This window comes from Heterocephalus glaber, unplaced genomic scaffold, assembly GCF_053883595.1.
Source record: "Heterocephalus glaber isolate CG9 unplaced genomic scaffold, H.glaber_assembly_v1.0 deba00001773, whole genome shotgun sequence".
Lineage (NCBI taxonomy): Eukaryota > Metazoa > Chordata > Mammalia > Rodentia > Bathyergidae > Heterocephalus > Heterocephalus glaber.
In genome coordinates, this window is record NW_028258463.1 from 11196520 (window position 1) to 11210721 (window position 14202).

At 60.5% G+C, this 14202-nt stretch overlaps 1 protein-coding gene across 1 annotated transcript; it reads right to left on the reverse strand.

The window, feature by feature from the left end:
• Positions 1–1985: 1985 nt before the first annotated feature.
• Cavin1 (caveolae associated protein 1) lies at positions 1986–13029 on the reverse strand. The gene is made up of 2 exons (XM_004859338.3): positions 12383–13029; positions 1986–3804 (listed from the first exon to the last, which is right to left on the reverse strand). The coding sequence occupies exons 1-2, from the start codon at positions 12854–12856 to the stop codon at positions 3103–3105; spliced, it is 1176 nt and encodes a 391-aa protein (XP_004859395.2). The 5' UTR covers positions 12857–13029; the 3' UTR covers positions 1986–3102.
• Between the last annotated feature and the right edge of the window lie 1173 nt (positions 13030–14202).

Sequence of the window (14202 nt, forward strand, 5' to 3'; positions counted from 1 at the left end):
TTTTCTTTAAAACAAATTTTTTGGGGGCCGGGGATTTAGCTCAGTGGTTTCGCCGCCTGCTGTGCAAGCACAAGGACCCAAGTTTGATCCCAGGTACCAAAAAAATAAAAAAAATTTTTTTGCAGATGTTTCTTGACTTACAGTGGGGTTGCATACAGATAAACCCATTGGAAATTGAAAATGCAGTGGTGCCTGGTTCACGAACACTTTTGTTTGCAAACAATTTGTTTCACAAACAGAAGCATTTTGGCAAATTTGTGTTTTTGTTTGTGAACTCTGCATCAGGTGACAACATAACCATGGCCATCATTCCTGCATGGACAGAAACATGGCCATCTTTTCTAGATTCATGGAACGAATTAATTTCATGAACAAAGGTACTACTGTATTGCAAGTTGAAACTGAGTTGCTTTTGGAGTGCATGCTTGGAATCTTAGTACTCAGGAGTCTGAAGCAGGAGGATCTTCAGTTTGAGGCCAGCTTGAGCAACTTGGCAAGATCCTGCTTCAGAATGTTATTTGTTTATTCATTTTTATTATTTTATTTATTTATTTTGGTGGATCAAACTCAGGACCTTGTGCTTGTGAGGCAGGTGGCAGAACCCCTGAGCTAAATCCCTGGCCCTAATTCATTTTTATTTGAGACAGGATCTCACTATGTAGCCCAAGCTGGCCTTGAACTCGTGGTGATCCTTCTGCCTCAGCCTCCCAAATGCTTGGCTTCAAAATTTAAAAAAAAGGCTGAGGATGTAGCTCAATATGAAGACCCTGAGTTTAGTCCCCAGTATGGTTAAAAAGAAAAAAACACTTAACCCAGTGCACACTGCCACTTAGCCTAGTCCACCTTAGAGTATTTCCATTAGCAAAGGGGGAAAAAAGAATATTTGCACGAATCCACAACTGGCCCAAATCACCCCTATTTTTTCAGTGTGAGCATCCTGGGTGGTTACCTGCATCCACTGTTGCCCTGGTGACTGCTGGCGGGCATCATGGGAGCACTGGACTGCGCCCTGGGTGCCTGGGGAAGGTCCCCAGCTCACAGTACTGCTCCTGCAGCTTTGAGGCCATCATAAAGCTGAACCAGTCCAGGCCGGTACTTTTCTATGTAAATCTGCAGCAGTAACCGGATGATCAGAGAGCAAACCCCGGCCTGGGTCGAAGGCCGAAGGCTGCAGCTAGTGCAGTGCGGGACCTGACCGAGCAGTCGTGGCTGGGTCTCCTGACCCATGGAAAGGATTTGGGGCCTGGAGGCTCAGGGGTGAAGGCCGGCCTGGTGTGCGTGAGGCCTTGGTTGTGTCCCAGCACAGAAAAAGCCCAAATGTGGACCTAGATAATGCCCTAGAGACCTGGGATCTTGTGGGTCTCTGTTCTTCCCAGCTGGAAGCCAGTGCCTTGGTCCACAGCTCCTTCAGGTAGGAGCCAGGCCCTCCCTGGGGAATCAGCCCCCTGGTGGTGCGGGGGCAGCAAAGGGGACATGTGTGGCCCAGGAGGCATACTCTCCTGTCTGGGTGCCACCCCACACACGACCACCCTTCCTCAGGTGATCTAAAGCCAAGGTAACACTATGGCTGTCCCTGCCCGGCGAAGCCTGCAGCCCGGGTGCAGCATGCCCTTCATCCTTTCTCCCATCCAGCACTGAGGCAGCCTGTGGTTCTGTGGCCTTGACATCTCAGGGTTACAGAATTGTTTCCCCCAAGCAGACTGCAAGCCAGGGTATCTGCCTTCGAATCCCACTCTGCCCTTCCTAGCTGCGTAACCTTAGACAAGGTCTGTTTTGAGACAGGTCTCACTATGCAGCCAAGGCTGACCTTGAACTCTCCAGAAACCCTCCTGCCTCAGTCCTCTCAGGGCCAGGATTACAGGCCTGTGCCACCACAGCTGGTTTGAAACCCCGGCAGGTTTATAACCAAGTGTGCTCTTCTCTCTCCATCCCCTCCCCTCCCCACCTTCTGAGTAGCCATCTTCAGAGAATACAAAGGTCACAGATTCTTTTAGAAAAGCAGGTTTATTGGTCGGGCTGTCATAGGCCCAGCAACAGGAGCAGCTGCTCACGCCACAGCTCAGGCCCCTTCAGCCCCTCAGCACCAGGGGACCACGTCCCTGCCCTCCAACCACTCAGGGCCAAGAAAGAAAAACAAGAAAAAACAAAAACAAAGCTAAGCTCCATGTATATAAAAGGTTCGTGTCCCCAGCACCCTCCCTCTCCCCAGCAATCAGCTGTGACCCAAAAAAGCAGGGCGGGAAGGGACAGGAGGGGCTTGGCCCTCCCTGGGGGTCTTGCCTTCCCACAGGCCTTTGCGGCTGAGACTGAGGGGCTGAGGGCTGCAGACAGCACCCACCCCAAGTTTCTGGAAAGGCACCCCAAGTGCACAGATGTCCTCGAGGCCTGCAGCTTTAGGGTGCAAGCTCTGGGAAGGCTCTCCACACCGTGGCCAGGAAGGTCCGGGTCACGGGTGTCTCCCTCTGTCCTGGGCTAGCCCGACCCCCTTTTCTGCCCTTCTCCCATCCTCCCTGCTGTCCCCTCAGGCTGGGCTTCCCGTCGAGGTCGTCCCTTCCTCATACGGTCCTCCCACTGCCTCCAAAACACTCACTGTCCTGAGAACCCCGACAGGCAGGGCTTCTCTCCCGAGTTTCTCACATCTGTCCTCATCCAGCCCACCTTCTCCTCTTCCTTCTCCTGCTCCATGGGCACGTGTCCCCACCTCCGGGGATCCAGGTCCCCAGAGACCCTCGGCCTTGGGGACGGGAAGGAGGCCAAGTGAGGACCCGCTGGGGAGAACAAGGCCGAGGACTGCTCCCTTCTCCATTCCACCCAGCTGCGCCCACACAGGGGCTCTTTCTTCCTTTTATTTTTTGGTGCTGTATGGGAGACTGAACCCAGGGCCTTCCCACTGCGTTCCATCCCTAGCCCTTTATATTTTGTATTTTGAGACAAGGCCTCGCTAAGTCACTACGTTGCTCAGGCTGCGCTGGAACTCGGCGATCGTCCTGCCTCAGCCTCCCAGGGGAGGTGTTTTAGAAACATCTCAGCCAGGTCGGGAGCGGGCAGAGAAAGAGAGAATGCGACAGAGAGAGCAAGCGGGCAGGAGACAGTGGGCAGGGTTCAGTCGCTGTCGCTTCTGTCCACCAGCACGGCGTCCGACTCCTCGGTGATCTCCAGCAGCGCGTGCACGTCGGGGCTGCTGGCGCGCAGCAGGTCGCCAGCATCGTCGCGCTCGGGCCCGGGCTCGTCGGCGGCGGCATCCACCGGCACCATCTCGGTGACACGGGCCGGCTCGGCCGCACCCTCGCGGATCTTCTTGACGTGGAAGGTGAAAGGCGGCACCTTGTAGACCGCCGTCTTTGAGCGCGCGTACACCACGTGGTCGGGCGTGAACGACTTGCGCAGCTTCTCGCGAGAGGACCGCAGCTTTTCCCGGCGCTCGGCTGGCACGAGGCGCGCGCCCAGCGTGGTCACGCGCCGCTCCAGCGAGTGTCGCGTCTTCTCCAGGTTCTCGCGCGTGCGCACGCGCGTCTTCTCCAGGTTCTCCTTGGTGCGCAGGCGCGTGCGCTCCATCTTCTCGCGCGAGAAGGCCTTGCGCAGGTCGTCCACGCGCCGCATCCCGCTGCGCCGGATCCGCTCCGCGCGCGACTCCTCGGTCACCTCCTCCACCTCCACCGCCTCATCGGAGGACAGCTCGGGCGCCGCCGCGTCCTCCTCGTCCTCGGGCCGCGCGCCCTCACCCGCATCCTCGCCCTCGGGCAGCGCCTCCGCCTCCTTGAGCGATTTGCTCACACTCAGCTTGGCCGGCAGTTTCACCTCGTCCTGGGGGAAGAGAGGGCAGAGCAGGTTAGAGGGGGCTCGGAAATCAGCCTGACCTGCGCCGCGGGGACTGAGCTCAGGGCCTTGGCATGGAGCTGTACCCCTAGTCATCATCAGCAGTTGCCCAAGCTGGGCTGGAACTTGCGACCTTCCAGGCTCTGCCTCCCAGGCGTGCGTGACCATGCCGCTGAATAAGCACGGTCGTCGGGTGGACAGCGAGCGGAGGTAGGAAACCCGGACCGCAGTACCACTGCGCCTGGACCAGGTCTCCCCGCGCCCTCCAACCCTATCCCTGAGCCCTGTCGTCGGCCTCGGGAGACTCAGCCTCACTTCGGCGGTGGCAGAGCGCCCCCTGGTGTCCGGATCGCACACCGCCCAAACCAAGCCAAAGGCAAGCCGGCTGCCGAGTAGGTCTGGGTTGGGGGTTAGCGCGTGGCGACCAGGGGGGCCCCCCCGCGCAGGATGACTTGGAAAGGAAGGAGGCGTTTCTCAGACTCCATCGTCCCGAAACCCCACCGTCGACCTCCTGGCTTTGGCTCCAGCCCGGCCCCCCACGTAGACACTGAGGAAAGAGGGCGACGCCTGGGCTTCTGGGCTTCCCGCCCGCTTGTAAGGGCCGGATGACCGCTCCTCCTCCCAGGGCTGGGGCAGGGTAGTCCCCATCGATCACCTTGACCCTGGGGTGCAGAGCTAACCGCTGCTTCTCTTATCCTGAGGATCCAGCACCACCCCTTTTCCATCTCGGAAAATGTTCGAGGACCCTCACTCACGTCAGGATCCCCCACCACCCCCCCGAAAACGAGAGGCGCCCGGGGCAGAGGGGGAGCCAAGAGAACTGACTCAACAAGAGGAAACGAACAGGAGGCCAACGTGGCACTGCGTGGAGGCTGAGGCAGGAGAATCACGAGTTCAAGCCCAGCCTGGGCACTGCAGAAGGAAAGAGTGGGTTTTGTGAACATCATTTCCCGAAATTGTAAGAAAATCCCATCTCCCGAGAAAATAGAGCAACGTAAAATGGTGCCCCAGGCGCACGTGCACACACGTACACACACCCCAGTCACAGGCGACTCGGACGTAAACACACCTACAGAAATCCCGTCCCCACCCCACCTCCTTCCTCTTCCTCCCACTCAATCCCCCAGGGTTTCCGGGTTTATATTGGAAGCTGGGAAACACCCCCCCCTTCCTTTCCTTCCTGTCAACAGCCTTAGCAGGGACAAGGGGACTGCTGACCCTCCCCTCCGCGACCCTCCGGGCACGGGCTCCGCAGGGCACCCAGCCGCCTGCTCAGGACTACATCTCCCAGCGGCCCCGATACCTGGCCCCAAAGCATGCTGGGACTTGTAGTCTCCACCTGCCGTGAGCGGCTCAGGGTTGTCGGGTGTGGGCAATGGCTCTGCCCCTCTGCCTCTTATTCCCCGAGGCTTTGCAGGCTTTGCGCGGTGTTTCCCTGTACTGAAGGTGGAGAGGGCTGGCCCCTCTGAGTTCCATCTGATTTTAGGCGCACCCTTGGGTGTTCTCCCGACACCCTCGCCCGCCTGCTACTGGAGACTGACCATCAGTACTTGGGCACCATTTTTGGACTCTTTGGAATCTAAACTCTACTCCTCTTTATCCATCGACACCTCGAATCTACCTGTACCCCCAGTATCACAAAAGTTTCGTTTCTGACCCAGCTTGGTGGTGCACACCTATCATCCCAACACTGGAAGCTGAGGCAGGGGAGGATGACTGAGTTCAAGGTCAGCCTGCACTACATAGCAAGACCCTGTCTCAAGTAGTTTCATTTCTGACCCCAGCTTCACAGCCTCCCAAACTAAAGCCAGCCACTGCCCACCAGAGGGAGAGAGCCTGCCTCTCACTGGACTCAGAGGTGGACCGACTGGGGAGGGCCTGGGGGACAGCGGGGGAATATTCAGGAAGCAGCCCCAGCTGCTGGGAAGCAAATCCACATTGTCTCCCGCCCCGCCCCGCCCCAGCGCCCCCAGTCTCCCGGGCTCTGCAGCAGAGCTGGCTGGGTTTCCTGGCCTCGGCTTTGGAGGTAGTGCGGTCTGGGCCGGGGCTCCGGTGGGCTAAACCGTGGGGCTCAGGATGGGGGTCCCTGGGGGCGATGGCTGCCACCTGACCCGGGGCTTCCCGGCCAAGTAGGGAACAGGAGCAGCAGCTGGGCTGGGCCTCAGCCCTGCGCGGGCTGCCCAGAGTCCCCCTCTGCTAATGGCACTCTCGCCCCCCCCCCCCCAGGCGGGTTCCCCGTGACTCACAGCCCTGGAGCGTGCTATGGGCCCACCCACCCGGGCTGTTGGTTGCTAAAACAGCTGGGACCCGAGCCCCAGGGCAGGCACAGGGCCCACGCACCTCCGCCCCACCCCCAGCCCCTACTTGCGCGGCTTGTTCTGTTTTCCTGTTTTTTATTCAACAAAACCACCACGCCAAGCAGGCTGGGTTTCCAGTTACCTTTAATGACCAGGTCTGGACAAGTCACACAGCCCCCACCACCAGCAAGCGCAAGGACCCCAGCCCAGCCAGGCACCCAGGGAGTCTCCTCACTTCCTCCACCCCAACCCTGAGCTTAGATCTATATAAGGTTACAACTTATGGGAAGTTGAGGCAGGAGGATTGCAAGTTTCAGCCTAGCCTGGGCAAATTTAGTGACTTAGGCCTTGTTTCAAAATTTAAAAAGGGATGGAGCTCAGTGAGAAGGCTTGGGGTTCAGTGTCGAGTAGTGCGCAATAATAGTTTAACTGAGCACCTACTATGTACCTGGCCCTCAGGAAGACTTCACATGTAAGGGACAAGGGCCACACCTGGGTTGGGGCCTCTCTTGACCTGGTGCATCAGTAGTGGCAGCAGGTCCTTCCTCCTGCTCCACTGCACATTCTCCACAAGGGACGCTCTCCCCAAGAAGGAGTGTGGATTGGGGGGTGAGGGGTGCGGAGACATCACAGTGGTGTGTGATGCTCCAAAGAGCACCCTGGGAGGCTGAGGCAGGAGAGTCTCAAGGTGAAGCCCCGGCTGGGCAATTCAGCAGCTCAGCAAGACGCCGTGCCAAAAATAAAGGTTGGGGATATAGCTGAGGGCCTGGCCCTGGATTCAATCCCCAATGCCTCTTTTAAAACGGTGGAAAAGGGGGCCTGGGATTTAGCTCAGTGGTTTCGCCGCCTGCTGCGCAAGTGCAAGGACCCGAGTTCGATCCCCGGTACCAAAAACAACACACACATACACACACAAAAAGAAAAATGGTGGGAATCCTGCTCAGGGAGGCAGGGAGGCTCAGCACCCAACAACAGGTCCCCTTCCGCCTCCGAGTTGGCAGTGTCAAGGGCCCCGCCCAGAGCAGGATCTGGCAAACACGGATCTCTTCGGAAAACAGTTTCTAAAGAAACTGGAAAAAACAAGCATAAATATTTTCCTCAGCTCTGGGGAGCGGGGGCAGCAGGGAAGAAGGGCCTCCAACCCTGTGCTGAGAAGCGGCGGGGGCTCCTGGCCGCTCCACTCTGCAGCCTGAGCCGCTGCCTTTAAAGCAGAAACCAGGGACCATGGGCTGGGGATTTAGCTCAGTGGTTCGGGTGCCTGCCTCACAATTGCAAGGTCCCAAGTTTGATCCCCGGTAGCAAAAAAATAAATAAAGAAAAATAAAGCAGAAACCAGGACCCGGGCCCAGCCTAGCACACGCGAGGACACAGCTCGAAGCAGACACCCCAAGACCAAGCCAAACAGCAGGAGGGAGCCCCAGCCCGGTGCACACACCTGCGCCACGGACCCGGGGACCCTAGACGTCCCCAGGCGCTGCGGGCTCCCCTGGGCCAGGCCGGGGCCCGGGCTCGGGGTAATGGGGCAGCGTCCTGGGCTCAGTCTCAGGCAGGAGGTCAAAGGGCACGGTCCTGGGCGAGGCCGGGTCGCAGGGGGCCTTTGGCTTCTTCTCGGGCTGAGACAGGAAAGGGGGTTTCAGCCGGGGGGACACAAAGAGACCTCTGCGGCCTGTGGGTCAGGCGCGGCCAGGGTGGAGAAGCCACACTGGAAACGCTACATGCAGAGGGTGCTACATGCAGAGGGCGCAGGGGACAGGAAGGCGGTGGGTGAACAAACGTAGCTCCCGGCCCCGGCCCAACCCAGCCAGCTGGTGGGGACCGGAGTCAGACAGGGGAAAGAGGAGCGCCCTGTCTTCAGCTTCTGCTGTTCCCCGGGGCAGAGTGGGCACCATGCCGCCGGATGAGCAGGCTGGCGGGGAGAGGGCCATCCTGGCTGCTCCCCTTTGGCCGAATCCGTGTCTCCTGTGCCCCGAGCTCCACCCAGGGCTCAGGTCTCAGCTGCGGAACAGCACAGGGAATCAAATCGGCTGTCTCTGGCAGCTGGGCCTGGGGCCTAAGCACCTACCTGCCCCCCAGGGGCTGTGACCCAGGCCACCAGGATGGAGCCAGGAGCGGGACAGAGGAGCCGGCAGATCAGACAACAGCAGGGTCCAACAAGTCCTACCATCCCCAAACCCAGAGCAGCAGGTCGGGCTGCCTGCACGTACAGGCAGGAGCCACGGGTGGCAGGGAGCTGGAGCTGAGCCCCAAACGGCCCTCTCGCCTGGCGTACTGGTGCTCGCCCGTGATCCTGGCACTGGAGAGGCCGAGGCAGTAGGATTGCCCTGAGTTCTGGGCCAGCCTGGCCTACATAGTGTGTGTAAGACCAGCCTGAAGTACATAGCGAAATCCTGCCTCAAAAACCTAAAAACAAAACAAAACCGAGTAACGGCCCTCTCCCAGGCTAAGCAGGGTCCATGCAGGGGACGGTCCTTACACCTCGACCTTGTCCTCGCCCTGGCCCTGCACCAGGGACCACACACTGCACGACAGCAGCACACGAGGCTGAGCAGCTCATGGACACAAAGGTTGGCCACTTGTACCCAACACAGCATGCTGTGCACATGTGCGTGCACACACTCACACACAGGTGTGCCCAGCAGCCCTCGTGCCAGAGAAGAAAGGAGCGAGGACAGCCTGGGTCCAGGCCCCTCTCCCTGTCCCTGCAGGGTCCAGGAATCGAGTGCAGCGGGGGCGGCGGCAATTCCAGCTCCGGCTCAATCCTGACTCGAGCCTCTAGTGCCATTCCAAGGGGGACCACGAGGCTGATGTCGTCGTGGTCCCGGACTCAGGGGTGGGAAGGTCAATGGCGGAGCAGTCACAATGTCGGTCCCAAGGCTCAGCTCCGAGGAGCGCTTTAGTGATCATTGCCCGCCCCTCTGTGCCACTGCTCCTCCTTCCTCACTCTGACCTTCACAAGGCTTAGATTTTACAAGAAAAAGAAAAGGGCCAGTGTAGTGCTGCATTCTTGTAACACAGCACTCTGGGAGACTGAGGCAGGAAGGCAGCACGTCCGACCTGGCCTGGGCAACTTAGCAACACAGCAAAGCCCTGTCTCAGAAAGGACGAAGTAAAAAAATCTCTGGGTTCCATCCCTACTACTGAAAAAAAGAGAAGAGAAGAGGGAACAGGCAGCCATCGAGATCCCTGTTAGTCTTGGGAATGCCCCCCAAAATACCCTTTCTGCCATTCAGTGACCAAGAAAAATAAGCCACTTTGGAGGGAGGGCGGGATGGGGACCCCCTCCCTGGCCACCAGGCTTGGGGGACGACGGCCACCAGAGCCTAAGCTGGGCGGACTCGTGGGCAAAGGCTTGGCCGGCCGAGATTCACCTGGTGTTGAGAAAGGAAGGGCTAACGGGTGGGCCGGGATTTGGGGAGAAGCCAGAAAGCCCTCAGCCTCCGCTTCAGTGCCCATGGCCACCTAATCCTTCCAGTGCTTCCCATCCTGTCACCAAGAGCTCAGAACAGGCCCGATGGGTCACCGCTGCTGCTCACCAACTCCGCTGCATCAAAACTACTCCAGAAAGGGCCACGGGCCATGCCAGCGCCCGGGATCCCAGCACTCTGGAGGCTGAGGCAGGCGGAGGGCAAGTGCAAGCCCAGCCTGGGTAATTTAGCGGTTCAGCAAGACCTGGTCTCAAAATGAAAAAGGGCTGGGGACATAGCTCAGTGTGAAGGCCCTGGGTTCGATCCCCAGTGCTGGAAAAACAAACATAAAACCCCAACTATTCCAGATAGCAAATATTTCCTCCTTTCTGGGTTCTAAAATAGCTAAAGTAACTAAAAATATCCCGAAGTTCTGGGAGACTCATCTGCGGCGCAGTCCCAGCTCCCTGGCAGCTGGGTGTTGCCCAGTGGGGGCGTCCACTTGCGTTACTCAGAGGACCTGGATCGGGATTCACTTCCCACGGCTGCAGCCCAGCTGAGGCCACCTGCTGGGACGCCTGGCAGCGGGCTCTGGCTGTGGCACTTGGGAATTCCCTCTGCTCCCCGGGAAGAGCCGGGTGGCAGATGTCCTGGCCCACACTGGAGCCTTCCGACCCCACCCTCGGCCAAGTGGCCTCCCTCGAGCCCACAGTGGGGAGTGGGGGAAAGTGCCCCTTCCTCCAGGCCCTGCCCCAGCCCCTTGCCCAGCCTGTCTCCCTGCCTCCCCTTCGCCTTCCCAGCAGATCCGCCTTCCCTATTAGGCCTGCAGAGCTCTGGCCACTCTGGCCTCATTCCAGTCTCAGGCCCCACAGCCTGGCAGACCTCGGGGTGGATGGGACACCCCACACGGCCCCCATCTGGACGAACTCCACCCCACCTCAGCACCCTCTTTCTGGCTGTCCCCTCTCCCAGGGCTTTGCCGTTTAGTTCTGGAGACCTCCCCGGGGGTGGGGGCTCAACTAAAACCACTCTCTTCCTCCTCCAACCCCCTTGGCCCTGCTTAGTACAGATGGGGTCAAACCTGCCCTGGGAGTGAACGCCCCCCTCCCCCAGCTAGCTTTATTTCCTCATATGGAACTATTTATAATTTTTGGTGCTTTTTTTTCTTTCTGAGACAGGGTCTCACTATGTTGCCCAAGCTGGCCTTGAGCTCCTGGCGATCCTCCTGCCTCAGCCTCCCAACTGCTTGAATCACAGGTGTGTGCCACCACATCTGGCAAAATGTCTCTCTGGCACAGGGACTTTACCTGCTGGGGGCTGAGAACTTCCCCAGGTCCCCCAGTCTGGGACCCTGAGGGTGAGGTCACCCATCCAAGCTCTTCAGGGAAACCTGTACCCCACCAGCTCTGGTGAGCTGTTCCCACACCTGTGTTCCCTACCCTGAAGCCCCTGGAGGAGGCATGTCTGAAAACACCTCACAGCACTTGTGTGTGTGAGCACGTGCAAGCACACACATGTACAAAGGCACACACGCACACACATAGATACACATGATTATTCCGCTGCCACCAGGCAGTGAGATTAAGTGGAAGGAGTTCTGGGCAAACATTTTCCACCAGACAGTGCTGTACATGGGAGAAGCAAAGCTTTATAAAAGCTAAAATAAGGCCGGGGATTTAGCTCAATGGTTCCGCCGCCTGCCTCGAAAGCACAAGGACCCGAGTTTGATCCCCGGTACAAAAAAACCCAAAAAAACAAAACCTAAAATAGATGGGTGCAGTGGCACAACCTTGTAATCCTAGCAGTGGGGGAGGCTGAGGCAGGAGGGTCCCAAGTTCAAGTCCTCCCTGAAAGAGACCCTGTCTCAAAATAAAGAAGAGCCAGGGATATAGCTCAGTGTGAAGATCCTGGGTTCAACCCCCAGTACTGCAGGAGAGCGAGAGAGCGAGAGGGCGAGAGAGAGAGAGAGAGAGAGAGAGAGAGAGAGAGAGAGAGAGAGAGAGAGACAGAGAGACAGAGAGACAGAGAGACAGACAGAGAGACAGACAGAGAGACAGACAGAGAGAGGGAGCAAATAAAAGGGGTGTGGGGCACAGCCCATAACCCCAAGAATCTCGGAGGCTGAGGCAGGACTGCAAGTCCCAGCCCAGCCTGTGTGTGGAAATCTAGTCTTCCTTTTCTTTCCATTCCCTTCCCTAGGGAGAGGAAAGGGAACAGAGCACAAAGGAGCCCTGCACCCAATGATTCCACAGGCGGAGGCGCTGAGATTCCCGGCTGCATTTGGGCTATGATGCAAAAACTGTACTTGTACCGGGCAGGGGGAACGGGGAGAGGGAGCTGCAAGGGAGGCAATAAAAGGTGTGGTGGGGCACGCCTGTGATCCCAGCACTCTGGGAGGCTGAGGCAGGAGGACTGCAAGTTCTAGCCGAGCCTGCGCAATTTAGACCTAGCAAGACCTTGCCTCAAAATACAAAAAGGACTGTGGACCGAGCTCAGTGCGAGCCCCTGTCCAATCCTCAGTACTAAACGGAAAGAGAGGCAACCAGCGGGCCGCCAGCGCCCCTGCCGCTCGGGCCGCCACCCCCGCAGGTATGCGGGTGATTCACGGCGACCTCCCGGCCCTCCCGCGCCCTCACGGCCCCGCCTCCCGCCCAAGCCGCTCCCCGAGACCACGGGGTCCCCAGGGCCCGCAGGCGGCGGGAGCGGATGCGGGGGCGCGGGTCAGGTGCGGGGCGGCGGGGCCCCCCGCCCGCGAGCGTGCCAGAGCCCTGAGTCACCGGCTATATCGGGCGCCCGGCCCGGAGCAGTGTCCGCTGACCGGGTCCCCGGCGCCCCGGACCCCGGCGCCCGGCGAGGCGCGCTCACCTGGTAGATCATGACTTTGAAGTTGCGGCGCCGCAGCAGCTCGGCCTCGTTGGCCTCCAGCCTCTTGATCTGCGCGGCCTGGCGCTCCAGGCTGCCGCGCACGGTCTTGACGTGCACGCTGACCTTGCGCACCTTGTCCAGCAGCTTCCCCACCGTGCCCCCGGCGGCGGCGTGTGCGCGGCCCAGCTTGGCCAGCTCGGCCTGGATGCTGTGCACCGCGCCCTCCATCTCCGCCTGCCGCTCCTCCAGCTGCGCCTGGGTCAGCTGGATCTGGTCCACGGCGCCGATGATCTTGTCCAGCAGGCTGAGCACCAGCACGCCGTTCACCTGGTCCGCCTTGATCAGCTCCTCCGCGCCGGACCCCGACGGCTCCTCGGCAGCCGGGGCGCCTGCGGCGGGGACCTCGGAGGCCTCGGCCGGGTCCGCGTACCCCGCGAACGGGGGCTCCACGATGTGCAGCGTGACGTCCTCCATGGCTGCCCGGGGCTGACCGGAGGCGGCGGGCGACGCGGAGCGGGCGGAGGCGGCGGCGGCGGCGGCGGCGCGGGGCAGGAGCGCGGGGAGCCGGGCGCGCAGGAAACGCGAGCCACGTCCGTGCGCCCCGGGACTGCGGCCAGCACTGCCCGCGCCGGGAGACCCGGCCGCGCCCATTGGCTGGCCGCGCCCAGAGAGGACGGGGCCTCGGGGGCCCCAGGGCCGCGCCCATTGGCTGGCCGCGCCTAGAGGTGGGGCCGCGAGGACCCATCGCCGCGCCCATTGGCTGTCCCCGCCCAGAGAGGGTGGGGCAGGGCGCCGCCCCGGCCTGGATGGTTGGGATGCTTGGAGCTCGGGGGCCCGGGCGGGGCGCAGGAATGCGGGCCGGGGAGGAGCCGGGCGCTGAGCCCGCTCCGCTTTCTTCGCGCTGCTTTGGGCTTTAGGTCCAGCGCGGAATCAGGAGGGGTCAGCGAGGCCCCGAGGTTCCCTACAGGCCAGTGTGGGCCCTGCCCCGCCTCGGTCAGTCCCGCCGCCGCCCTCGAACCCGGGGCGCTGGGGGCAAGGTCGCCGGCGTGGTTGTGGAAGAAGCTGCGGGGCGCCTCTAGGTTCCCCATTTCACCCGCCCTGCGCCCCCGCCCCAGAAGTGGGGCGACGCCAGCCTCGGCGGGTCCTTCTGTCTGTGGGTCTCCAGCCCAGAGGGTTAGCAATCCGGGGCACCGCGGAACCCCACCGGCTCTCTGCCAGGCGGGGAGCGGGGTCCTGGGGGGAGGCAACAGACGCGCCGGGGTCCACACACGGCCTTTCACCGGCTCGGGGAGGGGCGCCTGACGTCTCCCGGCCCGCCCGCCGAGCATGAACCGACGCAGGCCGCGCGGGTGCGGCGGCAGAGAGGGTCCTGAGCGGCCCCTGACCGGGCCCGGGCCTAGGCCCGCGCGTGCGCCCTGCGTCCTGCAGCGCCGCCCCCATTCGACTGAAACGCTGCGCACTTTTCCCTGCTTGGGAAACCGCGCTGGTTGGGGGGGGGGGGGCAGCGAGGCGCGCAGCCAGATATCGCTCCGGGCTGGCACCCATTGTCGCTGGGAGGAGAGGACGGAGAACCGAGCCAGAGGGACCGCCGCCCGGAAAAGAGGCAGGCTGGACACGGAACCCAGCCCCTTCCCCGACAGAGCTGCTTCCTCCGAGGAACAGGTGGTTTTCTCATTTGAAGTTCAAGGAGAGTTAACTTAGAAAAAACACATAGGGTATTTTCATACAGCGGCGGGAACTGGCACGTTGTCAACACAGCTAAGAATCTAAGAGAAATTGCTAGGCCTGGTGGCTCATGCCTGTCATCCCAGCAACTCTGG

Excerpts from the sequence above, each read along its gene's own strand:
- Cavin1 (XM_004859338.3), bottom strand. The coding sequence starts at position 12,856 with ATGGAGGACGTCACGCTGCACATCGTGGAGCCCCCGTTCGCGGGGTAC. Across the intron at positions 3,805-12,382 it reads TCAAAGTCATGATCTACCAG|GACGAGGTGAAACTGCCGGC; the intron begins GTGAGCGCGCCT and ends CTCTTCCCCCAG.